The 18,964-nt window shown below is 45.9% G+C and overlaps 1 protein-coding gene across 2 annotated transcripts in view; it reads right to left on the bottom strand.

The window, feature by feature from the left end:
* The window catches only part of LOC122811385 (vesicle-trafficking protein SEC22b-like), a 442,870-nt gene that overhangs the window by 136,050 nt on the left and 287,856 nt on the right, over positions 1-18,964 (bottom strand). For both annotated transcript variants that reach the window (XM_044083198.1, XM_044083197.1), the window contains exon 3: positions 14,420-14,580. In XM_044083198.1, the coding sequence (XP_043939133.1) occupies positions 14,420-14,580 (161 nt within the window). The remainder of the gene's footprint in view (positions 1-14,419; positions 14,581-18,964) is intronic.

The raw sequence follows: 18,964 nt of genomic DNA, 5'->3' as shown, positions 1-18,964 counted from the left end.
ATTCAGACATGCATTCACTCACACATCGTTCTCACTTTCTTCAGATCTCTCTCTCACACACACACACACACACACACACACACACACACACACACACACACACACGCGCACACACGCGCACACACGCGCACACACGCGCACACACAGTCTCTCGCTCTCTCACTCTCTGTCAGTGTTTCTCAATCGCTCGCAGCTCTGTATAATTGATGCCAGGGCCCAGTACTGGGCCATGGCCCGGCGGTTGAGAAACATTGATGTAGAATGTGCTTTAACAGGCCTAGGCAAGGCAATTTTCCTTCTGTCATAGATAAAGGGAATACAATACTTGACCCATCTGGCTAATGTCACCTTGCTGACTGGTTTGCCAAACCTAGCACTGGAAAAGGAGCCAAACAGCTGGTCAGATTTTCTCATGTCTTTCATCCTGTGAAGATAAAAGCATAATTGTCTGTGAACATCTAACAAATGCAAACAGTATTCACCTTTGTTTGAAAAGTCTGGAAAGAATACTGACAAATTAATTAATAGTCTGATTGATATTAGACTCTGACACTACTTTAGTTAGAAAGTGGGATTTGTTAGTAAGGAGAGACTGTCTCTGTAAAAAATCAGATAAGAAGGTTTACAAGATAAGCTGCAACACAACTCTGGCCCCAACAAAAAATTAATTTATTTTCACCGACTGTGAAATGAGACCACCAGATAAAACAGAATCTTTTATTTCTCCCCAACAAAAAATTAATTTCTTTTCACCAACTGTGAAATGAGACCACCAGATAAAACAGAATCTTTTATTTCTCTTCAAGAGAAATAAAAGATTCTGTTTTATCTGGTGGTTTCATTTCACAGTCGGTGAAAAGAAATTAATTTTTTGTTGGGGCCAGAGTTGTGTTGCAGTTTTGTGGCAGTAGGAGTTTTTTGTGGTTTACAAGATAAGGCCTGAATTTCTGAAATTCTTCTAGATGATGTTATTGCCACCAAAAATAATGTTTTCCATGACAAGTACTTTAGATTACAAATTGCAGATGGTTCAAATGGAAACTGTACAATGGTTTGCAACACTAAGTTTAGGTCCCAAGGTGGCATAGGGTCTTTGAAGGGAGGTTTCCACAAAAGTGTCCCTTTTAAAAAAGACTTGCAAAGTCTGAGAAGCCAAGGAACGTTCTTCCAAACCATCGGGGAAATTTGAAATTGCTGCTAGCTGTATTCTAATGGTAAAGGGGACGCCCCTGCACTGAAAAGAGAGGCTAAGAATTCTAAATTATCAATAAAAGCGGAAAAGGGATCAATATCCCTTTCATGAGCAGAGATGGTAAATCGCTTCCATTTACTATTATATAGTTTCTGGGTGGAAGGTTTAAGAGAAGCTAAGAGAATCTGGCAGAGAAAAGGTTAAGACTTATGGCAACTAGTGGAACCATGCTGCTATAGCTTGAGGATCAGAATGTTTGGGTGAACTAGTCGTCTGGGGGGACAGAAGGTCTGCAGCTGGATTAAGAGTCCATGGTCACTGAATTAGGTAAGGCCAAACAAAGGGGAACCAGATTTGTCAAGGCCAAAAAGCAGCAATGAGGATCACTTTGCTCTTAAGCTTTCTGTACGAATTTTGGAATTACAGGTATCAAGGGAAAGGCATACAGGAGTCTGGATGGCCAAGTGTGGAGAAGTGTCGCTCTTGGTGATTTTCCCAGAGGTGGAATCGGGGCAAAGAAGTTGCTGCACTTGTTGTTTAAGGGAGAGGCGAACAGGTCGCAGCAAAGCTGGCTTCAATGACAGAAAATCTTTTCCGTCTTTTCTGGATTGAGAGACCGCATGTGAGGCTGAAGGACACATCTGCTCAGTTTGTCTGTTACAACATTAGAACTCCCTGGAATGTGCACTGCTATCAGAAAGTGGTTGGATGAGACTGCCCACTGCCACACTGAGTGCTTTTCGACAAAGGGGGTAAGATCTGGTTCCTCCCAGTTTGCTGATGTACCAAACTACTAACACATTGTCTGTCTGAATTACAATTGTTCCCACAGGAAAAGCTGTTTAAAAAGGCTTGCAACGTTAAAAGCACCGCTCTTAGTTCCAGAACACTGATATCCTCTAAGGGGGACCAAGTGCCTTAGACAGTCTTGCCCAGAAAATGCCGTTTCCCCCAATCTGGAAAGCATCCGTGGTCATTATGACCTTGGGTTCAGGAAGTACGAAGGGGCAGCCCAGGAGAAATTCCTGCAATGATTGGTGATTAAAATCTGTTCCAAAATGGATTGGTATAGCATAGACCACTGAGATGCCATTAGCCAACGTAGAATTCTCATGCGATATCTGGCTAGGGGAACTAGAGCTATTGTTGCTACCATAGAATCTACAGCCTGTAAAATTAGTCGTGCAGGTACCTTCTTGTTGTGGATTATTTTCTGAACCAGAGTTGTCATTTTTTTAATGTTTCACTGGAGAAAAGGATGCTATGGTTGTTGTCATATTCAGTAGTGCCTCTACAAACTGTTAACTCAGAGTTGGAGTCGGCTGAAATTTTTTGCAATTTACAATTATTCCTTGTTACGCACAAGTCTTTAGAATGTAATCCCTTGGCGTTATGAATTGTTGCCTAGTCGGAGCCATAATGAGCCAGTTGTCAAAGTATGGAAACACCCAGAATTCTTCCAGTCTTCAAGTAAGCTGCTACTACTGCCACACATTTGGGGAACATCCTGGGGGCTGTGGTGAGACCAAAGGGCAGCACCCTGAATTGGTAATGATTGGCTCCCAGCCGGAAGCAGAGGAACTTCCTGGAGCACTTCTCCATTTTCATGTGGTAATACACATCCTGAAGATCTATCGAGCACAACCAGTCATCCATTTCCAAAAATGGAGGCATGGACTGTACCATGACCATCTGGAATTTCATTTGTCAAACTGATTTGTTCAGTACACTGAGATCCAAAATTGGTCTCCAGTCCCCTGTCTTTTTTGGCACAAAAAAAATCCAAAGTAAATTCCGGATCCTCTCTGGTCTGGTGAGACTTCCTGAATGACTCTTCTCTGGCAGTTTTTGTATTTCTACAACTACCTGTTCCCTCAGATTGGGTGGAACATCGGGACTTTTTAAGTATACGGGGGAATTATGGGAAAAGAGTACGGTATAACCTCTGGAAATAATACGTTGCACCCAAAAATTGCTGTTATATGTAGCCAGGTGTTTTGGTGCAATGGTAAGTACCTCCAGAGGAAGACAATCAGGCCGCCTTTCAAGAATGCTGAAAGGGTTTACTCAGAAAGGAGTCTCTGAAGCCCTGGTTCTGTGGACCACCTCTGCTGCATGGATGGCATCTCCCACTGTAGTTCCCTCCTCTGCCCCTGGGAGAACTGGCACCATGTGTGTCTTGGAAAGGCCTTTGGGATTTTTTGAAACCCCATCTTTCCACTGCTCCTCTGATTCCTGGAAAAGGATCTTGGGGGGGGGGGTGGAAAAACATATGTCCACTGCAGAAAAGGTCTTAACATCCTTCTCACACTTGGATAATGTCTCTCTAAATTTTGGTCCAAAAAGAGACGGTCAAAAGGTGCATTGACAAATGAAGATTTAAATGGTTATGCAAAGTCACATAGGCATATCCAGGTGTGCCTCCTTATGGTTAGGCCTGAACACGCTGCTCTGGTGATCCCTTCGGCTGCATGCTCAATGAGCCTCATGGACAAGCTTGAGACAAACTCCAAGGCGGCCAGTTGGGAAGCAACCTTCTCTTGGACTCCTTCAATAATCACTCCCTCTACAGTATCTGACAACTCCTTGATCAGATCCCTTTGAAGTCTGGTAAAAAATGCCAGGAAATTAAAAGACCTTAAGGTGAAGGTTGAAGCGTAAACTCACTTCCCAAATCTATCCATCACCCAAGACTCTGTTGGGTGGATGGCTAGATGAACTCTCCTCAGCGAGTTCCTTCTTCATGGTAGCCTCTACGACTAAGGCATCGACTGCTAAACCTTTAGCCCAGAATTGTTTATCCTTAGATGCAGATAAAATTTTGTCCAGTCTCTTGAGGATGGGTTCAATGATGTCCAGAGCCTTCCATGCCTGCTAAGAAATCAGCTGAATGAGTCTGTCAGTAGCAGGAGTCACCCAAGAGATAGACGGGCAAGAACCAAAAGCCTACAGGTAAACCAATTCCTCCAAGGGAGGGTTTTGGGACTTGCAGTCACCCCTCCGTTTCAAAATTTCTAGGATGTCTGCAAAAGAGATATCTTCAGGAGGTGACCTTGGGGAATCCTTCCCCTTCATCAAAATCAGTGTCTTCCATGACCGATTCCGGTGGAGAATTTAAGTGCTTCCTCTTGCATTTCTTCTGAGGAATCTCCTCAGGGGGATAGTCTGGAGAGGTATCAGAAGACGGTAGAATCTGCATCCGAGATTCCTGAGGTTCCAGCACTCGCTGCCCCAATGGAGAGATAGGTCGAATAACTGGACCTGAGGAAGGTATCTGTTCTGAGGAGGAAGGGGCCAACTGAGTCACTGTAAGAGACAAGGCCCTCTCTATTGTCTCAAAGACTGGTCCCCCAAAGAGGGAAGGGAGCTCCAAACCAAGATAGACTGCCTCGGAACTGTGGTCACTCCCTGCTCAGAAGAAACAGTCTCAGTAGCCGGAGCCAAACTGAACCATCCCGATGTTCCAAGGTGCAGGGATGGCTCAAAAAAATTGGGAGTTGACTCCTGCCCCTCAGAGCCGACAGGACAGATACGGCTCTGGGAGATCTCCGGCTCAGAAGTAATCGAAGAACTCAGAGCAATAACCGATTCAGGAGATAGATCTCTGAAACCGATACAATCGGAGATGGATTACAAACTCTAAAGCCTCAGAGGAGGTCAGAGGAGGAGTGGTTATAGGGGTGAATAAAGGTTCAGCTCCTGAACCCACTGGGGCTGGAGCCAGAGGAAGTCCTGTGAAATCTCTCACCCACAAAATTATATTCACTAGTCTCTCCATATCAAGTTCTGTAATGCTTTTGGTGGAATGGACTGACAAGAGAGAGGATGACTTGGGTCTTTGAATAAAAAACTCCGGTAACTCACCCACAAAGGGGTCGACAGATGGAGAGTAAGCAGTTGTGGGTAGAATTTCCTGTTGCCCTATATCCAAAGTCTACAGTAAGGTAGTCAGAGTCGATAAAGAATCAGAAGGCAAATTGTCTTGTGCCGAAGCCTTCGGCATCAATGGTTTTGACATAAGAATGGTAGTCGATGCTGGTGATTTTCCAAGTACTAAAGTCTTAGAACCAGAGTCTATCGGTTCTAAGGAACTTTTAGGAGCAGAGGATTTATTCTTCTTGGATGCCAGTGGTGATGGAGACATTCGTAGCAACAAAGCTCCTCTTTTCCCCCTTCTCCAAAGACGATGACAAAGGGGAAGAAATATCTGTTTTACTTTTGTCTACAGCAGATAAGTTCTCCCCAAAGGCTGAAGGGATCAAGCCTATCAAAATCAACTTGTTTCTCCTTTCAACGAGCGCTCTATGGCTAAAACTATGGGAAATACTGTAGTCCTCCTGTAAACGTACAAGACCCAAACAATAGACACATAACAGATGTAAATCAGAAAGAGGAATCTTACAGTCACACTTCTGCATTTTTTGAAGCCAGAATTGCCCTTAGTTTTCTCAGCCACAATACAAAAATGTCTGGAAAGCATACACCACACACACACACACACACACACACACACACACACACACGGGGGGGGGGGGGCACTCTCCAATAAGAAAAACTAGAAAAGAAAGCAGATTATTTTTTTTTTTAATGAGAAGGGGAGATTTTTTAATGGGAAGGGGAGAGAAGAAAGACGGAAAGAAGCATCACAACTGATGGTTAAAGAGTACACCAAAGTGTACAGGAGAGGGCCATCAATAATGATATCAGAGAATACACCAAAGTGTATGGGAAAGGGGACTGTGATCACTAGTTAAAGGGTACAGGGACAGTGAAAAGGGAATAACCACAGAAAAAAAGAATGAAACTTGATGAAATTTGAAGAAATTGAAGAAAACTATCCAAGAAAAGCAAACTAAGCTCTAAGCGGCAAACAAGATCTGAGGTAATTAGGAGACAGGGATTGGGGGTAGAGGTGAAACACAAGAGATTTTGGTCAGCATGACAAGTAGTAACAGCAAAGTCGGTTCCAATATCAGAACCAAACCCATATGTTAAGGATAAAATGAAAATTAACATCAGATCACTTGTTACTCTTTTTGGCCTCAATTTTCCCCAACTCAGATGACTATTAAGGCAAGGTACCATATTTATTCCCACTTCTGCACAGTACTGGCATACAGCATAAGGGACAAGCAAAAGTACAGAAGAAGGTCTACCATTCTGTAAGAAACTTGGATGTTTTTTTCAAGTTTCTCACAGTCTATCCTATTGATCAACAGGTAAGGGGCACTATCTGGTTACACCAAACTATTGTGAGTGTGTGCTTTTGTGCACCCATGATGCCCGGCAATTGTACATGCATTCTTTGCCCAGACCTGTGTTTCGGAGTTCTGTGTACTGGAGAAAAGTACTGGAGTTTCTCCAAGTAGCACTCCTACAGTAGGACTTAACCCAACTCCCTTCATAATGAGAAAGCCAACCTTGGATGTTCACTATTACGTCTCTACAGTCTGGGCTGCTAATCAAACTCCAGTTCATACAAGGCATAATTAAGATTCCAGCTATGTACACCACACAGCTGGCCAAGTACTGTGGGTTTTAAATGCTGTTATTATATGTAGCCAATACTTATGAACTGTTCTCCTGAACAATGTCATCTTTCTTGACATGTACGTAGAAAGGATTATACATACTGTATATGCATACATACACTGAAATATAAGCAATTGTGCCTGGATGTTTTTTTTATTTTTGTATTTCTCTGCAAATGAGTGCATTCACTGAATGCTGGGTTGGTTGGAGGTTGCTGAAAAAGACACTTGTCAGTAGGAGGAACAATAACTCTTCCACAATTTCTCTTTTTAAAAAGTGCATGAACTTCCCTATAAGCTAGAAATCAAAAATGATACACACAAAAATGGAAAGAAGAAGACTGGCAATGTAAAATAAACAAAAAAAAAAAAAACAGTCTGCTACATGTTTAACGTGAAAACCATTTCATGGAATAATTTTCATTTTAATGTACAGTGCACCATGTCACCAACAGAGATCAGAGCCAATGCTAATGATGCTGAAGATAGTATAAAACATCAAACATGAGGAAGTCAATATTCATATAATTAAATGTCACAGGTTTAAGGTTGCACAAGTTGAGAGAAAGGAAACACCTGATTTTACTGCAAAATCAAACATTTCCATTTTCTCTGACAAGGATGGGCCACTTTGGCGTGGGGTCAGCTATTCTGTGGCAAAGCAGGCACTGTGTAGTAGAAAGCACACAGTACAGAGAGAGGACCATGAAAGAGACATGTAAAATTACAAATGGTCCAATATGTCCACCCAAAACAACAGAAAGCCAAATAACAGTAATGACATGAAATATGTTGACTGCAGACAAAAAGCAAAACTAGCTTTGCAGGGCTGTAGAACCCCCATAAACAGCAGGATGCAGCCATTAACGGCACCGAACACTTAATATAAACTTAAAGGATAAAAGGAAAATTATCTTTTCAAAGCATCAGTATATACTAAGAAGTTATGTACTCACCATAACGTTCCATCTGAGTAGGTGACTTCATTTGGATACAACCTGTGGGATTCGGATCCGACATCGGATCCGAGCCGGCAATTCATAAGCTTTAGGATCCGAGCTCCTAGCTCCTCCCTTTACCCATAATCCCCTGCTAAGTCCTGACTGACCTCAGATTGAGTTTGCCCTGTGAATACCAGTATAACAGAATCCTGGGAAACCAGGACTAATAGCGCCATGAAAGGTCAGGGGGATGGAGGGGGGGATGGTTGCAACCAAATGAAGTCACCTACTCAGATGGAACGTTATAGTGAGTACATAACTTCTTAATCTGAAGTAGGAAGACTTCATTTGTCTGCAACCTGTGGGACAGAGTCCCCAGCTACCTGGATCTTTGGCGGCCGTCATGGAAGGATGTTCCGGAGCACCGCAGAGCCAAAGGATGCTCTCCCTCTGGAAACAACGTCCACTTTATAATGTGAAATGAAAGTATGAGATGAGGTCCAAGTGGCTGCTGCACAGATATCATCTAATGGTACTCTAGATTTAAAGGCAGCAGAAGTAGATACTGCTCTTGTAGAATGTGCTGTAATTCTCTGAGGAGCTGGCCTTCCTGAGGTGTCATAAGCCTGCAAGATACAATTAGAAATCCATTTTGACAAGGTGACCTTAGAGACTGCCTTACCCAGTGCGAATTTTGCAAAGGAGACGAACAGTTGATCGGATTGTCTATGACCAGCTGTTCTGTGAATGTAGAAACGCAGTTGTCTATGAACATCTAAGGAATGCAGTTTATATTCTCCTTTGTTTTTATATTTGGGAAAGAAAACTGGCAAATTAATAGATTGGTTAATATTGGATTCGGAAGCAATCTTTGGAAGAAAGGAAGGATTGGTCCTGAGGGAGACCCTATCAGGAAAAAAGGAGAGATAAGGTGGTTTGACGCACAGAGCTTGGAGTTCTGAAACTCTTCTAGCTGACGTAATGGCCACTAAGAAAGCAGTTTTCCAGGAAAGATAGTCCACAGAGGCTGCAGGTTCAAAAGGAGGAGCGGTTAGGGCCTGCAGCACTAAGGATAAGTCCCAAGGTGGTACGGCTTCCTTAACAGGAGGTCTTAAGTGGAAAGCACCCTTAAGAAAGGTTTTACAAATTTTTGCAGCCATGAGAGGTGTCGAGTCATGACCCACATGGTAATGAGAAATGGCTGCCATCTGTACCTTTACCGTCGAAGAGCTTGCTCCTTGTTGGAAAAGGTCTGTCAAGAAATCTAGTACCACAGAGAGTGGAGCGGAAAAGGGATCAAGATTTTTATGTTCCGCCCAAATAGAGAACTGCTTCCATTTGCTTCGATAAACCTTCCTAGTAGAAGGTTTATGGGCAGCCACTATGATGGCTTTCACTGGTGAAGAGATACCGGGAGTCCTTATTAGGGATGGAACTGGAGCAGCCAAGCTGTCAATTTCAGAGTGTGAAGGTTCGGGATTGGAAGCCCCTGAGGATGGGAAATGAGATCCGGAATTGGATCTAGAATCCAGGGCGGATTCACTCGGTGAGACCATACATAAGGGAACCATGGTTGACGAGGCCAGAATGGGGCAATGAGAATCATTCTGCTCCCCAAACTGCTGGCTTTCTGTAATAGTTTTTGCATTAGAGGAAGAGGAGGATAAGCGTATAGGAGACCGGGAGGCCAAGCATGCACCAGGGCGTCTCTCGGGATTCCCAGATGGGGAAGTAGAGCGAATAAATTGTCGCATTTGGCGTTTGAGGGAGAAGCAAAAAGATCGCAACAAGGTTGCCCCCAGGCGGCAAAAATCTGCTTCGCTACTAGAGAATTGAGAGACTATTCGTGAGGGGAAAGAATGGTGCGACTGAGCTTGTCCGCTAGAATGTTGGACCTTCCCGGAATGTGCGTTGCCACAAGAAGGCGGTTGGTGGAGATTGCCCATTCCCATACTCTCATGGCCTCTCGACAAAGGGGGTAGGACCTGGTTCCCCCCTGTTTGTTGAAGTACCAGACTACCGACATGTTGTCTGTCTGGATAGCAATAGTTCCTACAGGAAGAAGGCTGTGTAGTGCTTGCAACGCTAATAGCACTGCCCTCATCTCCAGAACATTTATATGCAGGGAGGTCTCTGAACTGTTCCACGTGCCTTGGACAATCCTGCCCGCTGAATGCACCCCCCCCCCCACCCAAGGTGAGAAGCGTCCGTGGTCACTGTGGCTAGGGGGAATGCAGTACAGAAGGGTCTCCCTGTCAGGAGGTCCATCGACTGGAGCCACCAGAACAGGGAGCTCTTGCATGCTCTGCTGATGGCTATTGGGCTGTTGAGAGGAAGGTAAAGCGGGGACCATTGGACCAGGAGGGTCCATTGAAGGATCCTCATGTGTAGTTGAGCGTGAAGGAGGAGTGGGATGGCTGCCGCCATTGAACCTAGGGCCCTCAGGACCATAGCTGCAGTCGGAGTAGGTTCTAAGATGGCCGTGATATGACACCTCAGGTTGGACAGTCTGATCTAGAGTGAGGAATACCCGCATGTTTCTTGTGTCCAATCTTCCTCCTACAAAATCTATAAGCTGTGTGGGGGCCAGGGAAGATTTTTCTCGGTTTATGGTGATGCCCAGCCGAGGGGCTATATGAAGGAAATAGTCCCTGGCTGAGCACAGTAGATGCCTTGATGATTGCTGTAAGGAGCCAGTCGTCCAGGTATGGAAACACCTGAATTCCCTGGAGTCTCAGGTGGGCCGCTACCACTGCAAGTACCTTGGGAAACACCCTGGGGGCAGAGGTGAGACCAAAGGGAAGGACCCTGAACTGGTAGTGACTGGCTCCCAGCCGGAAGCGAAGGAACCTCCTGGACTGTCTGTCCATTAGAATGTGGTAGTACGCGTCCTCGAGGTCTATAGAGCACATCCAATCATTCTCCCGCAAAAGGGGGAGGATAGATTGTAAGGTGACCATCCGGAATTTTTGTTTGGTTACAGACAGGTTCAGTTGTGACAGGTCTAGGATCGGTCTTAAGTCCCCCGTCTTTTTTGGCACCAAGAAGAACCTGGAGTAAAACCCTGATCCGGTCTGATCTCGGGGGACGCGTTGGATGGCTCTTTTTGTTAGCAGCTGTGCGATTTCCACAGTTGCTACCTCCCTTTGATCGGGTGGTACATCGGGGAGGTTTTTGGATCTGGGAATACTGTGAAGGGGGATTGAATAGCCTCTGGATATCATTCGAAGCACCCAACAGTCTGACGTGATTGACTCCCATGATGTCAGGTGCCTCGAACAACGCCCCCCGACTGCCTCCAGAGAGGAGCAGCCAGGTAACCCATCAGGGTTGCTGCGTGGGTCTGTCAGAGAAAGGTTCTCTGGACCCAAAGTTCCTAGGAGCTCCTCTGCCTCTAGGACGGCGACCTCCCTGTCCTCCTCTGCCACGGAAGGACTGGTTGTCCGGAGCAGGTTGGGGTTGCTGCGATTTCCGGAACCACATCTTCTTCTGTCCCTTATGGTTCTTCGAGAAGGACCTCTGGGGAGCTGAGAAGCGGACTCCGACAGCAGACAGCATCTTCCCGTCCTTTTCGCTCTGGACAAGCGTTTCGCGAACCATTTTGCCAAAAAGGGCAGAACCATCGAAGGGGGCATTCGCGAAGGTCGCTTTGAAGGGCTCCGCGAAGTCACAGTGGTGGAGCCAGGCCTGGCGTCTCATAACAAGGCCCGATCCGCTAGCTCTAGCGGCTCCCTCTGTTGCGTGAGATAAGAGCCGCATAGAAGTATTAGACACCGCTCTGAGAGTGGCCATATGGGTGGAGTACACTTGTTTGTCCTCCGCCGAAATGGACTCTGGGGGAGATGCAGCGTATTCCTTAATCAGGTCTCGCTGCATCCTGATCACATGTGCCATATAGTTCAGCGCCCTCAGGGAGAAGGTTGCTGAACTAAAGACTCGCTTCCCAATGCGATCCATCGAGCGGGATTCCTTGCTCGGAGGATGCATAGAGGGACTCTCCTGAGCCAATTCCCTCTTTGTGGCTGCAGCCATCAGCATGGCATCTACTGGGGTCCCTTAGTCCAATGTACGGTCCGATGGGGAGTAAGAATCCGGTCCGGACGTTTGGAACGGGCTCACGGTGTCCGGTCCTTCCACGCTCTGGTGGCAATAAGGTCCACCAGAGGGTCGGTGAGAGGGACACCCAAGAGGTAGACGGGCCCGCCTCAAATGCCTCCAAGAACACAGTCTCGTCCGAGGAGGCCTTGGGGCAGACCCCCGATCCTTAACATTTCCATAATGTCTCCAAAGGAGACATCTTCTGGGGGTGATCTTGGGGAGCCCTCCCCTTCCTCCAAGTCCGTGTCTTCAGTAATAGACTCGGGGGAGTCCACGTGCCTCCTCTTACACTTATGCTTACGAGGCACTTCCTTGGGGGGGACTGTCTGAGGAGTCCTCGCCAGCAACCAGTTGTTCCAAAGGAACCACTTGGGACATTGAGGCGGGCTGTCCCTGAGACCGGCTGATGGGAGCCTGGCCCAGCTGCGAGGGAGTGCGGGATGGAGCAGAGACAGGGACCGGGGGTCCGGATGTCCTCGACAGAACCCTCTCCACAACGTCGAAGGCCGAGGGGGAGCAGACTTCTCTAAGACCCGAGAGCCGACCCCCACTCGGATCCGACGAATGGATCAGAACCGGAGCAGAGACCGTCGGATCCGAGAGACCGGTGCGCTCCGACCTAGACGGAGTCGAAGAGACACCGGCTCCCTCGGATCCAAGGCTAGGCCCATGGCTCCAAGAGGTTGGGTCTGAAGTACCCGAAGCACTCAAGGGAGGGATCGGATCCGAGATGCGCCGACCAGTCAGATCCGACCCACCCCCGGGTCCAACGCTGCCCGGCTCCGAAAGCTCCGAACCCGGGAGTCGGGTCGGAGAAGGAGCTATGGGGGCGAAAAAAGGGGTCGAGGCCCCTCCCGGATGGGGGGGGGGGGCCAGGAGCACTCCCATCTGCATCTGGGCCTGGATGAATCGCCTCATCATCCGGTCCATATCAGCGTCCGACATAGAAAAAGTTGACCTCGACGAGGCCACCGAGGCGGATCTAGAGTGTCGCCTCGATGACCTCGACGAAGGTCTAGTCTCCACCTCCTCGGGTCCAGGAGAGAACCGAGGGGATCAGAGCCGAGGAGGAGGAGATTTAGAAGCCAGAGGGGAGGCACGCTTAGGTGGCGGGGCCGAGACAGAGGCCTCGGCCCGCCGCTTATGGTGCCCCTCCCTGTGCCTCTCCTTTTCCCTCCTGGTCTCCCTATCCTCCGGTTTCTTAGCGGGAGATTGAGTCCCTGCCGGAGGAAGGGAGACCGAAGTAGCCACTGGCGATTTCTGGATAGCAGGGGCCGAGGCCGAAGCCGATTCAGGAGGGAGAAGTCCCGCCAGAACCAACTTCAACCTCCGCTCCCTTAAAGCCCGGGGGTTGAACCCTGTACAAATGGTACAACCAGATGAAAGGTGTTCAACCCCAGGCATTCTTGACCGAGTGTGGCCATCAGCCGGGGAAAGCTTATGGCCACACTCGGTACATTTAGAAAATATAGCCTTGGGGGCTTCAGACATAGCTACGCCCTAACAGGCCCTAAAAAAAACACACACACACACAACAAACACACACTAACAAACACCCGAGAAGGTTAACTAAAGAAGGGAGGATAGCCTAAACAAACACACTTTAACTTCTGCTAAAGTAGAAGAAAAAATAGTCAAAAATATGTCACCAATTTTCTTCGCTATGGAGCCCGAAAAATCCTGTCAGCTACTGAACGCGGCAAACGAAATCTGAGGTCAGTCAGGGCTTAGCAGGGGATTATGGGTAAAGGGAGGAGCTAGGAGCTCGGATCCTAAAGCTTATGAATTGGGAGCTAGGAGCACGGATCCTAAAGCTTATGAATTGCCGGCTCGGATCTGATGTCTGATCCGAATCCCACAGGTTGCAGACAAATTAAGTCTTCCTACTTCAGATCCATTGTTTCAGTAGTCATCCAGCCATGTGGCTGTTTGACCAGATGTCGGACTCCTAATTACACTAAATAACAAATGCTCCTTTTTAATAAATGATAAATACAGTCTACCAAAGGTGCAAAATCAACTTCAAGATAAAATACAGGCCACTGCAACTGATCAGAGAGACATACATTGATTCACGTTTGTACATCAGCAGTACCAATAAGTGCTACAGTAATCTGCAGTCACTTAAAACTCTGTAAGATCAAATTACAGCCTGAGGTCACAGTAAAATGCTTAGTATCATGAGTATGATAAGGAGTCTGCAGTACCAAAATGGGCGAGAGAGTAGCCAGGATTAGTACACAATACAGAAAGGGGGTCTGCAGTACCAAACGAAGAATACAATAAAAGTATGGGGCCAAGGCACTAACAGTGTATTGTAAAAACATGTTCCTAGCACCAAAATACACTCTCAGTATTAAGATTAGTGTGCTGTGCAACAAAGGTTACAAGTAGCAAAAACACAAATTAAAAATACTGAGTAGGGCTTTAGCATCAGGATAACTACATAACACAGGAAGATATCTAAAGTACAAGGGCTAATTTAGCAGTATAAAAATGGACCAGAAGGACACTGCTTCAACCAAATCAAAGATATAACACAAATAAATGTGCAAAAGGGAGAAGAACCCAAAAAACAGACTGAACTGTCATACATAAACAGCAGGCCAGCGGAAGGAGCAACTGTATTGTGTTTATCTTAGAAGTGAACATCTTACCAAACTCTATGAAGGCATATGGTCTGGACACAGTGGCAACTTTCTTTCCATAAAGTTCACTGAATTCTGCTTGCAACTCCTCCAGATAGGAATAGGCCAACTTCTTGGAGTAGGCTGCTTCACTCAGAATGAGGTAACACACCCCTTGTACAATAAGGTAGCTATGGAGGAAGCATACAAAGAAAATACATCACTGTAGCTATGGATCAAACCTACAAAACACAGTTTTTTTAATCAAGGCCATTTGTGAAGGCATCACAAGGCACTATGAATATTAAGCAAGTATTGCATTTTCATCTTCATTCATAATGCACCACAGCCAAAGAAGATAACCGTGAATCCAGCCCACCTGAATAAATAATTCATCCATGTATACTGGTTAGGCAAAAATAGCTGTTTGAGCCTAAAGAAATATTTGACTTCAATAAGGACAGTCTTCACACTTCTCACTTCCTTAACTTACTACCATTTCAAAATATCTGAATAAAGTGAAAGGATATAAAGTATGTTTGCCTCAGTGTACAGGCTAATAATGAAGCATCTGTAAAAGTTTTAAAATATTGTTTACAAATGTAGATCCAAATTGTTAACCACACCCCCCACTAAATTCCTTAAGGCACCTTCCCTCTCTTTGTAGTTAATCCTTGCTTCATGGAGGTCAGCTTTGCAAACGGCCGTCAGACAAGCACTGCATAACTTGAAACTTGTACTTCACGTATGCATCACTTTGTCATTAACACACATTTATACTAAATGTTGATGAGGGTAAACCATACTGACCTAGAACCTCTGGAGATATTACTTGGAGAAATGAATGAGAATCACAGCCTGCTTAGAAGTGCCACCAGTAAAAAGCTTGCCCCAGGCACAAAGCCGCAGTATATTAGGCCTGCCCTCACAGGTGGAGGATAGGATGTCACTACCATGGAACTCCACACAAGTGTTGCACCTCCATAATTAAATCAACACCATCTTTGATGGTAAAACTTCTACAGAAACACTGCTGGAGTGCCCTATGCTCAGCCTTTATATGGAATGCATACAACACCAACACTTACAGTACAAGGACACCACAGGCATACCCTACAGCTTGGTCTGACCCTTTATCTTGTTTACTGTACTGTTCTCTACAGAAGATACATCATAGACAGTAGATTGTTTCTCTCATGGTCCCAGCACCAATATATAAAAGCATGCACTATTGTGTGTCCTGACTTTGTTTTTTAACCTACGCCTGTGAGTGCAAGATGTCTGAAGAAAGTAGCACAAAGTAAACAAAATCCACCATCCCTCACACGTTACTGCCTAGAAAATAAACTGTGATCCAGTGTACTGCCAGGACAAAATAAATATTAAACAGCAAAAAAAATAAAGAGTGTTTATATTGTTTTTAAAAAGGCAATACATCTGAAACCCTCACCCCACAATAAATCACCCCACATTTAAAAGCTACAAAAGCTTGTCTTTGTTCATACTGGGATGAAGCTCAGACTAGAACAACGATGACCCAACTTCACATAGCAGCTCAGGAGTTGGAACAGCTAGGTGGGGGAGACGAGAGTGTGAGTGGCTGGCATTCATGCTGCGACAGGGGAGGAGAGGGCTATGGCTCTAGTCAGCCAGCTGCCTTCACACAAGCAATGGTTTCCAATGCACTAAAATGGAAATGACCTGGAACACAATTTGATTTCCCAAGCTAATGACTTCAGACCTCACTGGTGTGTTGGTGTGTTTGTGTGTGTGTGTGTGGGGGGGGGGGGGGGGCATGCACAGAATGCCCCACAGTGGCATTGGTGTACCACACACCAGGCCCTAGCTCTGCCTAATGGCTGAAGAGAAATGCCCTCATTACTAGGATGATGGCAAAGGCACAAACCACCTCCACAGCTGCCTGGATGATGGCCTCCCCTGGTTGTACTTACCCTCTGTTTAAACCCCTCACTTATGCAAAGAGCAACTGCTCATTGCACATCCCATCATGAGGGTCTTACTGGCCAGGTACAGGGGCAGGGAATACATGGGTTAAAATACTCCCATGACAACAGAATGACATTGCTGCCATGGGAGCAGTATTAACACTTCCCCAGGACATTGATCAACTCACAAGCCCCAATCTTTAATCACAGTAAATCCAGGGGAGATAGGACTGTGAGCTGACTGCTCAATTTCCTTTAAACAAGTCATCCTGAGTTAGGTGGGGGGGGCTTCTCCTGGAAAAATACAGAGGGCTTGCACTTGCCCAAGACAGACTTACCAGTCTGGATTCTGAATGAGTATAGTTCATACAGTTGTACTCAAGTCTCCTAATTACACAGACTGGGGTCATCTTATACTTGGACAACTGCAGAGTGAACAAGTTCAAACTCACTGGGTTTCTATTCCCTAATACAGTACTCCAGACTGGTTTTCCATGAGAAATTATTGTTGGTGCAGTTTTGATTAATGCACCAGAAGGGATTTAAAGTTTTTTTTTCTCTCTTTCATTTGTATTCTCTGCAGCTGTGGAGTTGGGGTTGTTTATTCCCCATTGTTCTATGCAGCTGTGGAGTTGGGAGTGTTTTTTTCTTTCTTTATTTGTTTTGCCCAGTTGATGACTGAACTAGCTTGTTTCATCCAGATGAGGCTTTAGCCAGTTTTTTCAGAACGAATCATAGCAGAAGTGTGAGTTGAACCCTGGCCCTCTTACTCCATCTGGTCCTCCTTGGTCTAAGCTGCTACATTTGACTTTGTGTATCATGTACGCTATGTGAAACATATGAAAACCTATTCTGGAGCATAACTCTCAACCAATCAGGGATAAATCTCAACAGAAACAAGACCAAATCCAGAAATAAGGGACAATCAGGGACACTTACAATATTAGTACTATTAACTTGAGACACTGACCAAACATAATGTGAATTGTACATTTCTGAAGTAAAAGAAGGCTATAACTCTAATTATTGTCATTACTTATCAAGTATAATTCACCTCCTTTTCTCTAAAGGTCACCAATTTTAGGAGGGATTAAGAGGGACAGAGCTAAAATATGGGTGAAACTCAGGGACAGTTGAGAGGCATGTTCTGGAGTATCTACCACAATATTCAGTTTATCAGCCCCTACTTCTTAGGCTATACTCAGATGACAGTCACTAGGGGCAATTCATCCTCTGCCTGTCCACTTAGATGTGGGAGTTCAATGGGCCTCCTCTTCTGTTCCAATTTTATTCGCTCTGTATATTTGTCCAGTCACTGAGTTGACCCTTTTGAGAGGCTCAAACTGCCAAAGGTCCACTTTGAATGTACTCTTTTTCGCTCTCCTTTTCTTAGGAATATGTGGATTACTCAGGTCCAACAAAGGATCGTCTGTAGGACATAATACAGGGTATTCTCCTTCTCCCACAAAACAGAAATACATGCGAGAGATGCAACTATACGGCCAAACTGGAGGCTGAGCTCTCTCAACATAGGACTGGCAAGACCAGACAGGAGGAGAAGGTAACCACACACAATACATACCCAGTCACACATGGTGCCATCACAACTTCAAATCATACACATACTCACACAAAGACATACTCGGAGGCTCTGATCAAAAATTTACCAAAACAGCAGAGGCCACCAAAGCAGACACCCAAACAACTACCACCTCACGACCCAACACATGCAACACATAGACCACACAGTCAGAGTGTCAAACAGTCACAGCCCTTAAGGCCAAACAAAATGCCAGACACACTTGTCATTGGTGATTCCATAGTCAGAAACACTGACGTCCCGCTCACCAGACTGAGTAAGGAGAAGGTCACAGTAAGCTGCCTGTCGGGCGCTAGAATCCGCCACATAACGCAAGCACTCCGGTCTCTCAACAGCAGGTACAAGTACGACTCAGTCATTGTCCACGCTGGTGTCAACGACCTGAGACGTACCTCCTTGGACTACATGAAAAGGGACATCGAGGAGCTCTCTGATTATGTAGCCCAGACAGGTATGACCCAGACCTTGAGCAGTATCCTACCTTCACCTAGAATGATGCCACAATACAGTGATAAGATGATCAGCTTTAATAATTGGCTTAAATTCTGGTGTCATTCAAAGGGGATCCAATGTCTGTCTGCCTGGGATGACATGCTGGACAAGCCACGCTGCTTTCAAGGGACGGCTTGCACCTGTCTCCTGGGCTTCCGGATATTGGCAAAGGCTCTTGCCACCCCCATAGTGCCTTTTTTAGGCAAGGCTCAAATTCTAAACCTACCACCCTAGAACACCAAGAACAAAAAAAACTAAGGGTAATGCTGCTCAATGCCAGAAGTCTCAATCTCAAGATGCACGCACTCTAGGCCCTTCTCAATATGGAGAACATCGATGTCTGTGCTGCGACAGAAACCTGGTTCAAGGCTCCTGAGAGCACCCCAGCACTAACAGGTTTCACCTCATATCATGCGTTCCAGCCCCAAAATCCGGACAACACCAAGAAAGGAGGGGGGTGTCCATATTCATAAAGGACACCCACACCTCAAGGTTGGTGGCAACGCACGATGCATCGGAGACCATCCAGGTGGAATT

Source organism: Protopterus annectens, chromosome 9.part0 (genome assembly GCF_019279795.1).
Source record: "Protopterus annectens isolate FY-2018-M chromosome 9.part0, PAN1.0, whole genome shotgun sequence".
Classification (NCBI taxonomy): domain Eukaryota; kingdom Metazoa; phylum Chordata; order Ceratodontiformes; family Protopteridae; genus Protopterus; species Protopterus annectens.
The sequence above is the reverse complement of the archived record's forward strand: the minus strand, read 5'-3'. Positions and strand labels throughout refer to the sequence as shown.